The sequence below is a fragment of the Parus major genome, chromosome 1A, assembly GCF_001522545.3.
Source record: "Parus major isolate Abel chromosome 1A, Parus_major1.1, whole genome shotgun sequence".
Classification (NCBI taxonomy): domain Eukaryota; kingdom Metazoa; phylum Chordata; class Aves; order Passeriformes; family Paridae; genus Parus; species Parus major.
The window spans coordinates 48,547,952-48,567,340 of NC_031773.1; the positions used below are offsets into that span (position 1 = coordinate 48,547,952).

Below are 19,389 nucleotides of genomic sequence, written 5' to 3' on the forward strand. Positions count from 1 at the left end.
CCGCCTTCTCCCCCGTGTGTTTCAGGGGCGCATCGAATACCTGGTGAAATGGAAAGGCTGGGCCATCAAGTGAGTGTATCCCGCTCGGGCTGCGGGGATGGGGGGCATGGGATGGGGCAGAATGGAATGGAGGGGGAGGTATCTGTGTGTGCGGCTGCGGGGGGATTTGGGCGCTAACCGCTTCGCTTGTCCCCTCCGCTGCTCCCGGCCCGGCAGGTACAGCACCTGGGAACCCGAGGAGAACATCCTGGACTCCCGCCTCATCGCCGCCTTCGAGCAGAAGTGAGTGTTCATACCCCGCCCTGGGCTGGGGGGGCTGCAGCAGCAGGTTTGGCTTTGGGTGGGCGAGCGGGAAACAGCGTCCAGGCGCTCCTTTTCCTTTCTTTTTTTTTTTTTTTTTTTTTTTTTTTTTTTTTTTTTTTTTTTTTTTTCTTTAACTTGTATGCTTCTGTTTTTCCCTTTGGGAAAAGTTTTAACTTCTTGACAAATTTGATTCCCTAAAGGGAACGAGAGCGTGAACTGTACGGGCCCAAGAAGAGAGGACCTAAACCTAAAACTTTTCTGCTGAAGGTAACTCTCATTTAAATAACTTAGGCCTAGCAAAAAAAATCTCTCAAACCTTGCCGGTGCGTGCCCTTGGAAGGACTGGACTTTCAAGTGACTTGTGCCTGATGCCTGGCTCTGTGAGCGCGGGGAAAACCCAACAGGAAAGGGGGGGGTGGGCAGAGGCGCAGAAGCGTGTGAGGGGAGAGCGCGTGTGCGTGCGACGGGTGCCTCAGCAGGACGGTCAGCACACGCAGATGTGCGTGCTGAGCCTGCAGCCTCTTTTTCCAGTATCCTCTCCTTCTCATGGCCTTCTGTTGCCGCAGTGGAGAGCTAGCCAGTCCTATTCCCTCTTCTTTCAGCAGGCTGTTCCATCCGACCCGTGCCCTGCAACTTAGCAGCACGCTGAGCGGTCAGGCAGCAGAGGCGGGAATCCCGCTGCCACTTGTGCTCCTCTGATTGCTTTTAAGGATGTAGGTGCTCCACGGGAGTTTCATGAAGGGTTCATGCTTTGATCTGTAAACTGCAGGCTTGTTTTGCTTTTGCAGAGGGTGGGGGGTGGCTGGGAGGAGGAGGAGGAGTGTTTCACCTCTGCATAGGATGGCAGCTGAAGTTTCCAGTTTCCCTCTGATAGACTCAGCATCTCTGCAAGATGTCGTAGCATCTCTGCTTGCTTTCAGAGAAGAGCAAGGAAGGTAGTCCCTAGTGCAGGCCTTCTTGCCCTGTATTTTTACCTTTTTTTTTTTTTTTTTTAATTAATAATTCCGGTAGCTGCATGACTGTTATGTGAGCTCTGTGAATTTATTAGTTTACAGATGAAATGCCTTGCTCTGGTCCCCTCTTCCCCTCCCCTTCCTCTCCAACTGTCACAATCTCAAGTTCCAAACAAGCAAAGAAAGAACACACCTTTGTGCAGCTCAGACAGATGAGCAAGCTGTCAGTTCCCTTGGTTTTATTCTGATAGGAAGCCCTGGAACAGGCAGTGTGGACCGTGTAGTAAAGCATCACTATCACCAAGTCATCCTGTGGCTTTGGGCAAGTCACTTAGGCTTTGTGTGTGTTTTCCCATCTGTGAAACAGGTTAATACTTCCCTTTGCCTGGCAGCACTAGGAGCTTTACTCAAGTCAGCACAGCACTTTTAACTGCATGAGCACCGGAAAGCACAGTGCGGGGTAGGGTGTTACTTCTCTGCTTTGAGAGGGCATAGTGAAGCACACAGAAGAAATGCAGGAACAGGCGTATTCTGATGTTCTGTGTGAAACCCAGGGAACCATGGTAATCCTTGGGAAGTCTTGCTGATGGAACTGTCTTCCCTGGTCACCTGTTTTTCTGCGAACAGTGTTCTGTATCTGTAGCCTGAGAATTACAAACATACCTGATATGTCCTACCTCTTATGCTGTATTCAGGGAACACAGACTAGTTGGCTTTCTTCTTTCTGGCAGTGCTTTAAATGTAGCCCTTGTGTTCAGATTTCTAGCAATGCAAAGGAACACTTGAAGGGAAAACACACCAGCTTGAAATAGTTCTCTGCCTGCATTAAAAAATACTGGTATTTGTAACACCTGACACTGTTCAGAGATGTAGAGAGGTGACTATGCTATGTGTAATCAGTTTCTTTTATTTTTGATTCTGAATGTGATACAGCCATATCTATTGCCATATCACTCATTTAAAAAAAAAAAACTCTCACTTTCCCTCATTTAAAAAAACTACAGCCAACCCCCGAACTCAAAACCCACTCATTGCTTCTCTTTTCCCCTTACCCTTTAAAACCCCCCTAAACTTAACGTGAATTATTCAGCAGCATCCTTTGAATCACATCCATGACACGTTTCTGTGGCACATCTTCCTTCTGCCAGCTCCTCAAGCGGTAATGGAAACCTGTAGGTTTGCAGAGCTGGCTTGGTACTTTGTAGAAGATGAATCGTGGTAGGGAGCAAGATCAGCTCTCCTGAAGGCTGGTGCCATGTTGTGGGAGAGGCTGGCAGGGCAAAGCACTACCACTGTCGCTTGGTTTGCACCTCTGGGAAACAGCTGATGGAACTGTTAGTGCTCTGACTTGCTGTTCCTCTGCGACTTCGGATCCTACCCTAAAAATAGCACCCCAGACCAGGCAGAGAGAAGTAACTCTGTTTGAGCCAGACCCATCTGAACTTGTTTGAGCTCTGTTCAGGCAAAGCACGGTCAACACAACTGCAGCTAGAGCTCCAACAGAGACTGTGAGATGGTTTGCAGCTCAGTTCTTCTGACTCCCCAGCGACGCACATTTGACCTCTTCCAGCCCCTCAGCACCGGTGCTGCCGTGGGAGGAGTGGGATTGGGTTCTACCTTGTGCATTACTAACGGTGTTTTCACTTCTTTCAGCTGGAGACTCTCTTGCCAGTGAGAATTTCGGAAGCGGGGAAAGAAATTTGATTCTTGTATCCCAGAGGGAGTGTTTGGAGTTGGCAGTTAGAACAATATTCTTTTTGATCTGTTAACTGAACAGATTAGGCCTGGATGCAGTGATGTTTAAGCAGAAATCTGGCCTAGGACTGCTTTGATAGACTAGTCTGCCTTTGACTTGGTGGCTCGCTAGGATTTTTCATGTGTATCAGTGCTTAAACCAAGACTTCTGAGCCGACAGAATGGCATCAAAATAAGTGCCCTGATCTGCCATTCAGTCCCTTGGATTGTGTGGATGTTTTAGCTTGCAGTTGGGACTAGGCTTATCCTGGAATTAGTTCTCAGAAGTTGCAGATAGGCACCCAGGGGCATTTGCAGAAAGCATTCCAGCAGGTTAGTGGCCCACGCCTTTGGAAAAGCTTTGAAAAGCTGCATCTTTGACCACCTGCTGCCTTTTTAAGCCAGGGTCCTGTTTCTGAGAGCTGTCTAACACTTGCCCTTTCGATCAGACTGCAGAGGCACATCACAGTCCAGGCTTTGTAATACCCACTATCAAGATGGCTGGTGTTGAAAGCAACCCCTGCAAACTTCAACTGCAGAGTTTTGGGCAGGAAATGGGTCTTTATCCTTTGCATGCTAGGGGCAAACTTTCCCATAGCTGAGCTCAGGCTTGGAAGGAGGCTGTGATTCTTGGGAGGCTGCTGGTGTGCTGCAGCCCTGTGCTGAGCAGACGTGAAACAAAGTTGTTGGTCTGAATTGGGCAGTGCTCTCACCTTATTTCTTAGGTGTCTGGCAGAAGTTATCCTTGAGGACATGGACATTGGTGTGAGGTTAGGAAGAGATGTAGCACGTGCTAGTAGGGATCTTTCTCTTCTTCTCCTACTCAGTTTGCTCTTTTTATTTTGCTTTTTTCTCTAGGCACTCTGCTGTGTGGAATGCAAACCTCACCAACTCATCTAATAAAGTCTAGCAAGTGCTATTCAGAGATAGAGCCCAAATCTGCAAGCTCAGTGGGTGGCTGGCAAAGACCCCTAGTCGGGGTGGCCATAAATACTAAGGTGACAGGAGTGAAGGTTAATGGGAAGGAAGAAGTAAGGGAGAACAAGAGCAAAGGGATTCTTAGTAGGAGAGTGGGGGAAGAAGGGGCTGAGCAGCATGGTGCTCTGTCCTTTTGCCCTTTCTTGAACTCCAAAGCTGGAATTGGGTTTCTTTTGATCTCCTCCCTGTTCGTAAATTATCCTGAGTCATTTGAAAACAGACTGTTCCCCCTTTGTAGCATTTTGTTCCAAATCCAGAGGGGAACTTTAGTTTATGGTGGTGTTGCTTGGGAGAACTGTGCTATGAACTGGCTTGCTTTTGCCTTGTCACTTGGAAGACTGCAGAAGAAAGAGGGTGATAAAAAGGCAGAATGGCAGCCAAAAAGGGGAAAGAAGAGCTCTTGCAAATGCTGTTTGGAGCAAAGACTGGGGGAATGCAGGTGGAGAATAGAAGACAAAGCAGAGCCAGTAATTCATGAGCGAGTAGCGCTACTATGGTGCAGGAGCACCACTGGAATTGGCAAGATTTTGAAATAATTAACTAGAAATCCATTGCCTTGCAAGGTCTTTGGTTTGTTTTTTTTCTTCCAAATTGGAGAGATTTTGATACAAATCAGGTAAGAGAGGCCTTTCTAAGCACGTGTCTGTGTACGTGCTTATGTGCCTCAGTGCGTTAAGGGAATGAATGAACAAATATGCTTGCTGGGCCTCGAGGGACACTTAATTCAGAAATAGTAGGGAATGGGGGAGATACACTAGTTCCCAGGGGCAGTGAGGGAGAGCTGAACAAGATAAATAAAGGTGATACATATCCCAGACGGGAAGAGGGGGAAGGGAAGCAATCCCAGCAATTGGCTTGCTCTCATGACAGAGCACTGCAGCAAGCCTCCAGAAGCTGCATCCTGATGTAGGCTGAGCTGTAAGCAGAGAGTGAATTACTTCGTATACATGCTGAGTACCTCTTCAGCAGTGAGCACATCCTGCGGGTGAAAGCAGCAAAACCTAGAGAGGTAGTTTCCATGTGGAAAACTTGTGAGCCGTGTAGCAAACTGTGATGACACAGCTGAAAGGATTCAGCAGGTTTGTTTTTCAAAGACCTTATCCTCATATGGCTTGTGAATGTGATTGAGGAATGGATCCGGAAGAGAGAGAAGTGCATTTCCAGCAGACAAAATTGGATGTTGAGTCTTCTCCAAACCAAAGCTAGCAAGTTACTTAATCTGAAGTTAGAAACAGGGGAGGCATAGCCTCTGTGCTGTCCTCTGCAGTGAAGGGACGAGTTCATGTAGGTGATGCCTGAATAAACCTGATCCTGTGGTAGGAGTACTGAGCTTCCCAAGTGAGAAAGCTCTGGGGGCTGGTCTTAGATAAAGCATCTGATACGATTTTTCTTGAAACCTTACCTGGAAAAACAATCTCAAGGTAAGCTGAGTATTTGCATAATGCTCTTTGGAACTAGCATTGAAGCTGGTCACTGGGGATAGCAGTGTAGCAGCAGGGGAGCACTGCTGGGGCCTAACTTACCCTCTCTCTTAATAATCTGACCAAAGTATCAATGCTACATGTAGACTACCTGGAGACTACTCAAGCTGGAATTTAATAAAGGCAGAGAGCTGAAACATGAGTTAGAAACAGCTTCAGCCTTGAGAAAATGCCCCAGAAGTAACTGGAAACGCAGACACATAGCATGTAAATGAGATCTACTGGTTCTGGTACACTGGAAAAGTCCAGGCCATGTACCAGGACTGCTGTGCAAGCGCAAAACTAAGACAGCTCTCTCTGAAAACAGGACAGGAGCTGATTAATGTGTACAGGCAGAGAAAGTAAAATCAGCAGGGCTCTTGAAGTGGCCAGGTAGTGACCATCCCAGCATTATCACTTTGTTTAATGTGGCTGATGGGAAGCTTTGCTCTTGAGTTTTTGGGGTGTATAAGGAAACTGAGGATGTTTGTGACTGCTTCTCCCACGCTTCTGGGAAGCTGTCTTCTTTCTCTCGTGGGTGATGAAGGTAGTGCTGGTGGAAGGTGGCAGCTAGATTTGACTTGGAGCAAAATGGCTCAGAGGGGGCAGAACTCCTCACTCCAAGGCATGATTAGAGGGTAGGCAATTAGAAGGATTTTCAGTGATGCATATGTCTATAATCTCTGCCTGGCTTCTCTTGTGTACTTTGGAATGGGATGTTGTGTTGCATTTTGCTCTTGGCTCAGCAGTGGTAAATTGGTGAGAAACCCAAAGCACAAGAGCAGCAATGCTGGAAGGGCTGGCTGTGATGTGGAGCAGGATGAAAAGGAACAAATTTGTTAATTCAGGCTGTGCTGGTATGTAATGTCAGAAAGCAAACTTTAGCTCATCCTTGTGTCTGCCACCTGCTTCAAAGGGACCTGTGAAGATGGAGCAAGTACAGCCCAAATGTGCCTGTGACCTCCTGATGGGGTCTGCAGTGTCTCCAAGCTGTGTATTGATGAGATGGGAGGGGGAGAGCTGATGTGTGGTGCAGGGAGTTCATCTGGTGCTGTTGCTGTGCTCAGGCCTGTACAGTGCCTGTGACAGGAACTGTGTCTTACTTTCCCAACAGTTTGGGGCATGGAGTAACACACAAGTTTGAGTAAAAACTAACTAGATAGACATTGGGATGCTTTTGGCTACAGCAGGGTGTGTTGGAGTATGTGTGTGCTGGGAACACTTCCCTTTAGCTAGGTGGAAAACAGCCCTGTTTGTTAACATGCAGAGTGTTTGTGCCTGCCTTGGGGTTATGCTAACTTGTCCCTGTTTCTTTGTCAGTTGGATAACACTGAGTCTAGGTCCTCAGTCAGGATGAGCCTTCCGTTTGTGTTTTCTTGTACAGACAGAGAAGGAGCCCTCATTTTTGCAGTCCTTTTAAAGCCAGAATACAAGTAGTACTGAAGGCTGTGATCATCCAGTGTTAGTCAGAGAGGAACAAAATGTCTTCACGTCTCTGTTCTTTGCTCATTCAGGATCTTCTGGGGTTCCCCTGGGTATCTCTGTGGGAGAAGAGGGGCTCTGGCTAGCAGCAAAGCTCTGGAGCTGTAGGGCCAGGACTTTGAGCTTTTTGTGCAGGGGCTGGCTGGGCCCCTCGCTTAGATCTGTTAGATCCCTGCCTTTACACGCACATTTTTTTCCCCAGGCATTTCTCTGGTAGGAGGCACGGCCTGCAGGGTGACAAAGGAGATGGAGTTGAGTGCTAAGCTCTTAGCTGGCAAGAAGCCATCCCGATCTTGGCGTGTGCAAGGGGCAAGGGGATGGAAAAGTTGGGGAGGAAAAGCAGCTGTCGTCTTCTAGCACTGCAGTTCTTGCGGTGCCCACGAGGTGGGGGAAGCTGCTTACAGGATGGGCAGTCGCAGGGTGGGGGGCTCGCCCTGTCCCCTCCAGGCCTGTGTGACTTCTACGTGTCTCCACTGCTGAGAGGGAATATGGAAGGGGGCTGGTTTGGGCAAGTACTGGGGTGCAGGTGGAAGGATAAGCTATACAAGCAACAGTGCTCTGATGAGATGTGATGTAAGAATAGGCTTTGGGTTTCCATGCCCACAGGTCATACAGCACCAGCTTACCAATGAAACTGTTGTTCCTGCTGCCAGAAAGTGTTCCTGTCTCTGGTGTATGAACCAGGACAGGTTTTGGCACCAGAAGAGCTTAAAAATATTGTTCCCCTGGCCTGGCTCTTGGGGAGGGCTGGCACAGAGCAATTGAACGGGTGCTATTCCTGCTCTGGTCCAGTGCTAGGTTTCAAACAGGTGTGGTGCTCAAAAGTCAATCTCTTCTTTAAAGGAGCAGTTAAATTTTACTTGAATTGCAGCTGGCCTCATCTCTGGCTTTAAACACTGGACCTTGCTCCCACAGCACAGTATGGATGAATGACTTGCATGTGACCCTAGTTAAAAATCAGATCTCTAAATTTCTTGTGTTTAACAAAGACTGCTCCATCACACCATTCTCACCAGCCTCCATCTGTGTTCCTCAAGACTCACTTCTACTGCACTTTTCAGAGGTGATTCTCATTAGGCATTACTCTGCCTCTTCCCTCTTACCTTGTGCTCAGTTTGTAGAGAACCTGGTATAATGCCTATGTAAGTTTGGGTGCTGTCTCAGCAAGTCAAGGATGATGTACTGATAGTGGGGGGCTGTGCACATTGACTGATTATAAGCCCCCCAAGGGGGTCTTTGAGGCCATTAACTCTTAACTCTGAAACATGCCTGGGAAGTAGAAGTTTCTCCCTGGGAAAAGCATGTGTCAACAGGCGTACAGCCTAGGGAAACGTTAGCTGCCCAAAAATGATACAGAGTCCTGTGCCTGTTTGGGGGCTGTGCTGGAGCTATCAACAGTTTGTAGGTGTGTGTCTGTGCTTGTCGTTGGTGTTGGGTATAAATCTATAAATTGGTATTGCTGGTGAGTGCTTGGCCTGAAGTGAGCAGTGTCTGATCTGAGATCTGTCTGCACCTAGGCTGCCTCTCTGACCCTGTTTGTTTTCTTTCTCCCCACCACCGCAGGCTCGGGCCCAAGCGGAGGCCCTCCACATTGGGGATGTACACTTTTCTGTCAAGCCTGGTTCCAGTACCTCCTCTCCCAAACTCCACTCCAGCGCCGCAGTGCACCGGCTCAAGAAAGACATCCGGCGATGCCACCGCATGTCCCGGCGCCCCCTGCCCCGTCCAGACCCCCAGAATGGCGGGAGCGTGGGTGGCGGGGCTGGCATTCGTCCTCCTGTCTCGCCCTTCTCGGAGACCGTCCGCATCATCAACCGTAAGGTGAAACCCCGCGAGCCCAAACGCAGCCGCATCATCCTCAACCTCAAAGTCATTGACAAAGGTGGGAAGCCAGCCAATGGGGCTGGGGGCCTGGCTCGGCCCAAGATCCCATCCCGAAACCGTGTCATTGGCAAGAGCAAAAAGTTCAGCGAGAGCGTCCTCCGCACTCAGATCCGCCACATGAAGTTTGGCACCTTTTCGCTCTACAATAAGCCGTCTGCTGCACCCACCCCCTCTCTGGAGGGCAAGGGGGAGTCTGAAGGCTCCCAGGCAGCCTCCTGTGGGCTCATTATGGGCTCCACCCCCTATGATGCCCCCAGCTCCAGCTCCTCTGGCTGCCCATCACCTGCTCCCCACTCCTCCTCTGACCCAGATGATTCCCCTCCAAAGCTTCTCCCTGAGACCCTCAGCCCAGCCATCCCCGACTGGCGTGAGTCAGAGGTCCTAGACCTCTCAATCCCACCTGAGTCGGCTGCCACCAGCAAGCGTTCTCCCTCGGGAGGGTGCAGTGGGGGGCAGACGCCCTCCTTGTCCCTCTCCTCTTCTGACCCGGAGCAGGAGGCCGGCAACTGGCGTCCTGAGATGTCCCCTTGCTCTAATGTGGTGGTCACAGATGTCACCAGCAACCTCCTCACTGTAACCATCAAGGAGTTCTGCAACGCAGAGGATTTTGAGAAGGTGGCGGCAGGTGGTGGTGGAGGAGGCAGCAAGTGAGCAGCCAGGTCCCCCCACTCCAGGGGTGTGGGGGGAGCTCTACCTGAGAGAAGTCGTGGTGCGAATGGCTGTCCTTAGTTCTCCTTCTCCCCTTGGCTGTCCCTCTGCCCTCACTGCCACCCTTCCTCCTCCTTTCCTCCTGCCCATTTCCTCTTGCCTGGAGGCTGGAGTGTGTCAGTGGGGCTGTGGGAGCACTCACTGTTCCTGGGTGTTGGTACTACTAGGAGGAGGCAGGGAGGGTTGTGGTGGGGCTCGGAGTGGTTGTTTGTCCTTGAATGTGGTGTTGTCCAACAGGCGGTGGAGCCTTTGGGGCAGAGGGATGAGTGAGCATGTGTCTGTGTGCCTGTGCAGGTGGTGAGGAAGGTGCTGTACTTCCTCATTCCCCTTCTTTGACAAAAAAATGAAGAGGAGCTCCAAACCCTTGAGGGGAGGATGTAAGAGGATTGGAGCCCTTGCCCATGTCCTCCAGACCTTCTCCCACTATGTGCATGCAGACTCTTCCATTCTTGTTTCCCCCTTGCCATGACTACCATCCTGCCATCCTTCCCCTCTTGGCCTGTGGACTGGATCTGCCCTCTCTTCTACTGTCCTTGTGGCAGTAGCTGATCCAGATGCCCTCAGAGTGAGGGGGAGAAGGACAGGTGAAATGTCATGCCTGGAAGGTGCTTGAGATAAAGCTGGGGTGGTGGGGGATGCCCCATGCAGCCTACACCTCATATTGGCTTCCCCTTTCCTTTGACTATTGGTGCTACCTTGGCAGTTGTATGGGCGCTTTCAGGTGCCCTGATCCCACCTCTCCTCCTGCATCTTCCAACCTGTTTGGCTCCTCAGGAGAAAGGGAAGAAAAGAGGAGTCTGCTTCCAGCCTGTATCTTCCTCCTGATGTTCATCACTTGCACTAGTTTGGGAGAGAGGGACACATGAAATGCCTTTCCTTGGTCCTTCCGTGCCGGAAGCAGGAGTGGGCTGTGCATCGATCCTTCAGTCTGTGGGGAGATAATGCCAACACCGTGACGCTGCCCCAGCCTCATGAGGCTGCTCTCCCACCCTGTGCATAGGCTGCCCCCAGCCCTCTTTGCATCCTCTTGCTCCTTCCAAAGGAAGGAGGTGTGGATGCTAAAGCAGGTTGGTTGTTCTTCCTGCTTGCCTTTGCCCCTCCTGCTCTCTCCTCCTTCTGGTGGGTGGCCTGGAAGAGGTTTCCCCTCTGTCTTTTCAGCATCTGAAATAGCCCTTACAACTGTCAACCAAAGGTGCTCATAAGAAATACCTGTCTCTCTCACATCTTTATGCATGTGTGCTGGATCTCTTCCCCCTAAAGCTCCTGTGAGCTGATGTAGAAATTCCTTCTCTTCACCCCTAGCAAGTAGGAGGGAGTAAGACCACAGCTTGCTGTTTGTTCCACAAGCTCCCTCTTTCCCTGACCAGCTTTGTTCACATCCAAAATAAGCTCTATTTTTTTGCCTGCCATTTCTGGCTTGCTCTGTTTCTCTGTGGGTCGTAAGCTTCACTGTAAGAAGCCGTTCCTTTGCTCTCCTTGTTTCTTCTTCTCGAACAGGACTGAGCCTGTAGAGGCAAGGAAAAGAGGTGCTGATGAACTGGTGGGAGAGCCTCACCCTCTCAGCCCTGTCCCTGGATGGGGCAGAGGGGTGTCACTTCTACATAACATGCTGCAGAGGTGAAAAGGGTGGAAAATATTCCTCATGCCAGGGCTCATTTACTTACAAACATGCCCTGGGCGGGTGAACACAAGTGGAATTGGCCCCTCTGGTGCTTTCACTCAAGGATATTCAGGAGCTGCTGGCTCCCAGGAGTGCTCCCCTGCAATAGTGATTTTGTGGTTGCAGTGATCTGAGGAGAGAAGGGAGGCAATTTGTGGGAGGGAAGTAATATTTGTCTGCCCAAGGGACATTGTCGGGGTGGTAGAGGGATAAACCAGCTTCTGACCTTAATTAGGGCTTTTGTGCCCAGAGCTTGTCTATTCCCTGCCTCCGGCGCCTGGGTTGGTGTAATAAAATCTTTCCTGCCCTCCCCACAAACCTTGCCTTGCAGTGGGTGGCATTCCAAGCTGTGGGAAACGGTGAATTCACACCAGTTGCGGTTGGGTGTCTGTACAGACAGTCTGAGGGGGATTCCAGGTGCTGTTAGCACCACCCTTGGTACACCTCTTCCTTTTTCTTGGTTAAAGAGCTTAGTTGACTCTTTGGGGATGTGCTTTCATTCACAGCTGAAGCTAGGGGCAGGGAGAAAGAGACTTCCCTGATCCATTCACCAAGCTAAGGCGTTCTATAACTTGTTGGACTTGTGTGCGTGTCTGTGTTAATACCTGCTTGTATTTTTTGTGGGTGGTTTTTTTTCGTTTGGGTTTTCTTTTGCGCATCTTTCCTGTGCCTGGCACACCCAGGGGTCCCTTACGTTAACATAGCCTATCCATTTGACTGCAGCTTCAAAGATGAGCAGTTTTTAGGCATAGGGAAAAGCTCTTTCTTAGGAAAATAGCAAGGAGATTATTCTCTTTTTCCTCCCCCTTCTGAATAAGAACTAATCTGTGGCTGTGAGATAAGAGGAGCTCCTTTATGGGGTGGATGCAAACCGGCCAGTCACTTTAGGTCGTTAAGTTACTGTTTGGTGTGTATGTGGTGATGTGTTTTGTTTTGTGGTATCAAGGTTCTGAAAAAAGTGTTGAAGCGTTTAAGTGGGAGATAAAAGGGAACTTTAATAGGAAACTCTTGATGTGTTTTGGCCAAGATGTGTTGCTTGGCAGAATTCTTTTCCCCAGTGTCTCTTGTATGGTGTTCTTTGGGGGCAAGGGGCAGGAATTGTTTAATTGAAGGGGTTTTGCCTTTCTCCAGAGTGGCAAGCAAGGGAACTGTCTGTGAAGAGCAAACCAGTGGGTCATTGTAGGGATGCTCCGCAAGGAGGCTCTTCCTGCGGTGAGGAATTGAGGGGACTTGTTGCAGCAGAGAAACTCGTGCAGTAGATCCTCTTTGTGGAGGAAGAAAGGAGTATGATCCGGCTTGCAGACACAGCTCACCTGCTTGTGTGACAAATCCCTCCCTGGGTGGGTCACCAGGTGGGAACCAAACCCTGAACCTCTGGATCCGAATTGAGGATCCCGTGCTGTTTTGAGTTAGAGGTTTGCTAACTTGAATGCAGCAGTCGCCTCAAGTTCCCTCAGGTGGACAAGGCACTTGAGGCTGACTAACCTACCTTTGTATTCACATGGTCTGCACTCCTCCTGAATTTTTGCCTTTGCTCCTTAATGGAGATGGGAAAGAAGATTCATCCATGCCTTTTGAAATGGGCATGGAATTGAGGGAGGAGTTTATTTGAAAGTATCCCCTTCCTTTCCCCATAACCCTTAGAAAAAAAAAATCAACAAAAACAGGGAAATATTCTCTGTGTCTGTGCCATGTTTGTTCTCGTCGTCGTGTTTTTAGAGGAGATTTTATGATGGAGTGGAAAAAGTGAAATGATTAGTTTTGCATAAAAAAAGAAAAGTTTTAAAAAAAATTTCTACAGGGAGAGAGCGAGAGAGAGTTTAAAAATGAATAATAAATGCAGTGATTGCACAAACTGTAGTGGTATTAGATGGTCCTTAGAGAAAAGAGTATTTTGTAGTATCGAAGCATGTGTGTCTGGGATGGTGTTTGGCTTGCTTGAACTGGAGGGAAAGGCATTCTAGGACTAAGCAGCGATCTCTGAGCTGAAAAGGCAAGTTGCATGTTGGAGGAACCCTGTCTACAAACCTTTCCCGTCCTTGCCTCCCAAGTGTTGGAGTGAGTTCCCTTCCCTCCCATACCTCTCCTGTGAGCTAAGGTGGAGTCTCCAAGTGGTTTTCTGGCTGAGCAGCCCTCAGAGATGGCCAGTCATGTTCTGACAGAATGTGGATCAGGTCATCAACATGGAAACAGTTGACTTACTTTGCATGCACAGCAAGCTGCTAACATTTGGGGTTGGCATGTACCTTTCCTGCCAAGTTGCTGTCTCTTCTCTTTTCCATCCCCTATATCCAAGCAAAATTAATCATGGTGGGCTTATTTCCTGGGAAGCAGATATGCCTCCCCTCTGTAAGATTTCTTAACTTCTTCCAATACCAGATGGGTGGTGGCATTTTTCTGTATAGAATTCACCACATCAGGACAGAAAACTGAGTCCTGTTGGTGTGTGTATTCCTGTATTCCAGCACCCCTTCTCCAACAGTGGCTGGATCTCTCGAGGCAGGTAAGAGAGCTGCCTTGTGTGCTCTGATTGTATTGCTGAGGGATGTGCACCCTCTTCTCAAGACCAGCAAATGCTGGAAGATTTTAGGGTGGAGAGGGGAGAGGAACACCCTGACAGGACTGTGCTCAAGTAGGGCAGCTTTCTTCTCCAGCTTCCTTTGGGGTGGTGGGCAGGAGTTGCCTGAACATTCCTTCAGAGCGAGGAGGCAGTTCTTGAGTGCTGGCTTCCCTGTCCAAGATGTCTGGTGTTCATCTGGCACGTGAGAGTGACTGCAGGGAAGAGGGAAACCACCCGATGTTGGTGTCTGAACAGAGGATGGCAGGCAGGGACGCTTGAACAGCTTTTCCCGTCTGGACTTCTCTGGTGCCCTTTGCAGTGGCTTTGCAGTGGCAGATGACTGATGTCTCGATGCTTCCCATACCCTGGGCCGCACTTGGGAACTTCTCTCTCTGCCCATCAAACTCTGTTGGTGCTTCCCATGGCTTTCAACTTGGAACAGAAACCTCCTGTCTCCTGCTCTCTTTTCAATGATGAGCAGCATGAGACTGGAGGGGCATGAAGCTAATGAGATATGAGCTCCTTTGGGGATGAAAAACAGAAATAGTGTGGTGAGCAGGCCCAGCTGTGGTGAGCCACTGCTTAAGTTCTGTTTTCAAAAGAGAAAGGGAGCATTTCTCTGTGTCTCCCCTTACTGAAGTTCCCAGGGAGATTTTGTGGAATAAATAAATTTAAAAAAAAAAAAATGAAAAAAAAAATAATCACAACCACAATCATGCTTTTTACCAGGTAGGAGCTGTCTCTGAGCTGAGTCTTCCTAGGGATATCACTCCCTTCTCCAGCCCCTCTTTGTAGAGGAGGCTTCAGCAGCTCCTAGCGTTTGGAGATTATCACCTTCCTGGGCACTTCCTGGCAGAAAGAGGTTGCCGTGCTTGAAGGATGGTGTCCTGAGTTCCCCCCCACTTCTGCCCATCCCAGGCCATGGCATTAGTGGGGCTGCTCAGGAGCAGGTTCTTCTTCCCAGGGAGGTGTAACAAACCTGGAGTGCGTGTTTGGCTAAGTGCTTATTTTCCCTTTTGCTTCCTTCCCCACCTTCTGACAAGACTTTTTCCTCCTTGCCTGGCACATCCTTTTACTCCAATGTCGCTTGCTTTTGCTGCATTTTTCAATTGCCCAATAATCATGCAAGAGCTGGGATCTTATTTACTTCTTATATATAAATATATGAATATATAAAACCTCCCCCCCCTTTCTCCCCGTCTCACCCACCGCCCTGTGTGCAGCCTCCCTGATCTCCGCTCTGAAGGCGATCTGCTGTAGAGGGTTCATTTGGGGTCGGGGATTCGGTGCCTCTGGAGTTCTGTTCCTTCTTGGCTTGCCGTGGTTTTTCTGCCACCTGTGTCACTGCCCTGTGCCTGTGTCTCCCCCATGCAAAGGGGATGGGGTGGAGGAGACCATCCCGCTGAGGGTGCTGGCAGCCCAACTCTTGAGGCATTTGCGCAGAGATGGAGTGCTTAGTGTTGCTTCAGAAATCCCCTACTCCCTGTCTGTGCTTCCTTCCCCAGGTAACTCCCAGAAGTATCTTCATTTCACCAATGCCCTGAGGTTGAGAAAATAAGTGTCTTTATTTCCCTTTTTTACTTCTATTTTTGAAATCCTTCCCCAGAGTGCAATGTGTATGGTTTCTTTTTGGGGGTGTAGATGGCAGGAGATGTTGGAGTCTGTCTCCGTCCTCACCTTTGCCTTTCTGTCCTCTGCTCTTCTCACATTTTGTCATTGCCTGGTGTCAGACTGATGTGGTTGGAGGTATTTGCACCCTTTTCTGTGCAGGGTCAGTCTTGGAACCAGGAGCTTCTCCTGTGTTCTGTGTGGTGCATTCTAAGGTGCCCTGTGTCCCACCTGCCTCACCTGTAAACATGCAGCAGGGGCCCTGAGTTCTTCTTTCTTCCCTTCTCTAAATTTCTCCTTCCAGGAGTGAAGGGAGATAAGTCCTGCTCTGGCAGCTCTTCTGTCCTTTCCAGCTTCTCTCTGGTGGGAAACAAAATTACTCCAGAGTCATCCAGAAGCACAGTCCTTGGGATGAGGGTCCTTCCACCCCAGGTGAGCTGTGTGCTTTGAGCCCACACCCTCCAGGCACCAGCAGATGGCACTGGGATGGAGGAGCGGGATACCCTCTGTGCCCCTGGGCTGAGTGGAGCTGGGAAGTGGGCAGCAGGCAGTGTGCTGTGGCACAGGAAAGAGGTAAGGTGACAGAACTGCAGCAAGATGCAGAGTTCTGCAAGTTTAAAAAATGTGTCTGCTGGGAGGAAAGGGTATGGTGGGACATGCAGGCAAAGTGTTAATTCCCACTGCAAGACCTCGGTTCTTTACTTCATTCCTTGTTCAGCTGAGCACTTAGAGCTCACATTAAATCCCCAGAACACGGCTGGGTGGGTCAAAGCACTTGGTGGGGCCTCAGGGCCTCATAGGACTAGTGGGGCTTTTCCATGCTCCCAAGCAGCCCCCCAGCTGCTCTCTAGGGATGCTGAGGGTTTCCCTCTGGGCAGAGCAGCAGGTAGGTGCTCTTGCACAGATAGGTTGTTCTTCAGCTGCCCTGGAGGGAGCCTGCTGCTTCCAGCCCCTAGCTGCAAAGTGGGGGCACAATCTTGGGTCAAGTTCTCAAATGGAACAAAAAAATTAATTGTTGTGATGACTTTTTTTAGAAAAGAGTTGTCATGTCTGCACCTCCCCCAAGCAAATCAACTCTGTGTGCTGCCCTTCTTCCTCTTCTCCCCTATGCCATTAAGCCTTGTACACTCCCTAAGAATAGAGGGGACTCTCTGCTTTGGGATTTTTTTTCCCCCATTTGTTTTCTTTTTGCATAGAAGGTTGTCTGCCAGTGGTGGAGGATGGGGGCCTGCTTCATCTCTTCCTTCCTTTCACCTTCCCCTGTGCCAAGCTTAGGCTCAAATGCTGCAGATTCCTGCAAACACTGAACTTGGAGCAGGCGAGTGACCCCACTGAGTTCTGTGGTACTTGGGTGCTTCAGATTCTGCCTGTGCTTGAGCTTTGGCAGCATCAGAGCCCTTCCTTTCTCTTGGAGAAGGTCAGTCCTAACTCTAAGAGTGCTGATAGTTCTGGTGCAACCCATCTGTCTCTTCATTTCCCCTCACTTGGCATACAGAGTGAAGGTGGTAATTTTTTTTTTTTAATTTAAAATAAACCTATATATGTATCTTGTAATTTTTTTTTTTTATTTTGAAAAAAATGCATTTAAGGATCGTGCACGGATGAATTGTATATCTATATATTATTTTTTTTTTGTCTTGCAATTTTCATTTTAAATATAGTGTTTGTTCAGTTTTGTTTTGTTTTTTAATCCAGTTCCCAGCTGGCTAAACTCTGTCTAGAGTGGATGGGTGGGAGGCAGAGCCACTGGAAGGGTGATTGAATCACCCCCTTCCCTTGGTGCTTCCTACAAGAAACTGGTTTGCTCCAGGTTTGGGGGTGGGGGTTGTGCTAATTACTCTCGTATTCTTGTACATTTTGTTCTTTCTGCTGCTCTTGAATATTGTATCAATGCCAGAAATGGGGAGTTAAAAATTTAAAAAAAATTAACCCCAATAAATTGTTACATTCCAAAGGCTGTTGTTGTTTTCCTTGGGTGGGTTGTGACTTGTGGAGCTTGGGAGGAGGGTAGCTACGGCAATGCCTGCCCTGAGCCAGCACCGATCACCTCTGCAGTCAAACACAAGCACCTGCAGCCTTCTTATACTTATGGATCAGCCCTGGTTTGGTCTTTGGACCTTTCTGGATACAGAGGAGCTCTGACAAAAGACAAGGGAGTATTCTGGCGTGTTAAGGGAAGAGGGAATGTTTGGGAAGGCCAAGCTGTAGCAAGTGGAGCCTGAATGCCCTCTTCCCAAGTGCTTTGGAGAATCCCCAATGGGTCTCTCATATCTTTCTCTTTTAAGAATGAAATTAGATCAGAGTACAACCAAGCACCTGGTGGCTGGAAAATGCTTTATGCTTTTCCCAACTCCAGAACACATGCTTAAGTGCATTTCCTGACTAGCTGGTGTAAGAAATACGGTAGAAAATCTCCCTGTGTGTAAATGAAGCCCCAGATTCACTCCATCACTCTGCAGCCTGGAGCAGCTGCATAAAAAAGCTCAGCTAAACTTCTAGGGGGGAAGTGCTGGTGGTGGGAGATGTGTTGGGTTTTGGACAGAGATGTGCTTCAGGCAGGCAGGCGAGAAGGGCAGGAAGGCAGCGCTTCTGGGTACTGGGAAAGGGCAGGGTCTGGGCACAGCTCCAGCCAAAACACCCTCAGGGCTGCCCTTCAGGAGGGTGTGATGAGGTCTCGCCTGGAGGGGTGAGCTCCTTGAAGAGTTGTTGCCTTGAGATACTTCTGTTGCATCTGAGTTTTGGAAAGCTACAGCAGGGCCTTCTCCAGTGGTGATGTGGCTGGCAGCAGGGAATGCTGCCCACCAAAGCCAAGCACAGCCCAGGTGTCACTCATGTCACTCATGTCATGCCATCAGGCTTACCTTGCCTCTTCTGTGTGCCAAAACACTCGCAAAGCCATTGCTCCCTCCTCCCTTGCCCCTGCCCCCTGGTTTTGCTCAGAAGCCAAGTGGGCTTTTGGCTGGATTTGAGAACACCAAATAGAGGCAACTCTCACTCATATTTTCTGGAGCAGGAGAAAGGAAGGCTGGAGAGACAACCCCAGCCTGACTGAACACATCCAGTGAGGTCCTGCATCAGCAAACTGCTGCAGGCAGACCCAGTAACCAGGGCACGGGGGTGCAAGTCACATCTGCAGGGCTGAGAAATCTGGAAATGAAAGAAGCCATCATTTCCATGCTATGTAAAACCTGCAGGTCCCCAGGATCTGAAGGTTCCTGGTCTAAGGAGATGGTGGAGCTGAGTCCTTGGAGTGGCAGTGGCAGAGGAGCCCTTTCATCTCCTTAGGGTGGCCATGAGGATGCTCCTGAGCTGAGTGATAACGTGAAAGGGGGGAATCCTCCACCTCAGAGACATCAGCTTACACTCCCCTGAGAAAAGGCTTCTCCCCTGCCCTCACCCCACCACCCTGATGGCTTCAGCATCACAAATGGGCCAGGGTTTCAAGCTGGCCAGGATGGAGCTGCCTGGTTCCTGTGGGGAGGATTGGATGCAGCCTTGGAGCAGCAGGTGTCCTTCCCCTCAAGCCAGACATCCCAAACATCCCTCTCACCCAGGGGCCACAACAGGGTGACCCTTTGTCCCACCTTGCCCTGCCTGCAGTCACCCCTTGGGGACAGCTGCTAGCCCCAGACACCGTTTGGGTGTTAATTAGGTAGAAGAAAATCCCTTAACTGTTTGCTCCCGCTCCCTCTGGGCTGAATCCATGAGCTCTTGTTAAATTCAGATTCTGTCACCAATCCTGCTCAGAACAGGAACCAAAAAAAGCCCCACAATGCTTTCCCCCACCCTGTCACGCACCACACTGCATCCTTGCAAGGGCCGGCTGCCCAGCGAGATCTCTGAATTGTTATTCATGGGACAGGGAGACTGCTCTGGCCACTCACCAGTCTGAGTCATCACCCCCTGTGAAAATCTATTTTTGTCACCTCTTTGTCTCTGGGAAGAAGTTGTGGTCCCTGCTGAGGGACAGGTCGGGACCGTGGGAGAGGTGAGCCCTGCCCTGCTGCGATACCCAAGCCTTCCCCATCCCAGCATGGCTGAGCGGGGCCGGGCTGGTGC

At 49.7% G+C, this 19,389-nt stretch overlaps 1 protein-coding gene across 1 annotated transcript in view; it reads left to right on the forward strand.

Moving 5' to 3' along the window:
* Positions 1-17,284, forward strand: part of CBX6 (chromobox 6) — a 17,799-nt gene extending 515 nt beyond the window's left edge. The window contains exons 2-5 of the mRNA XM_015626997.1: positions 8-69; positions 217-282; positions 504-570; positions 8,474-17,284. Coding sequence (XP_015482483.1) covers positions 8-69; positions 217-282; positions 504-570; positions 8,474-9,445 — 1,167 coding nt within the window. The 3' untranslated portion in view covers positions 9,446-17,284. The remainder of the gene's footprint in view (positions 1-7; positions 70-216; positions 283-503; positions 571-8,473) is intronic.
* The last annotated feature ends 2,105 nt before the right edge of the window (positions 17,285-19,389 follow it).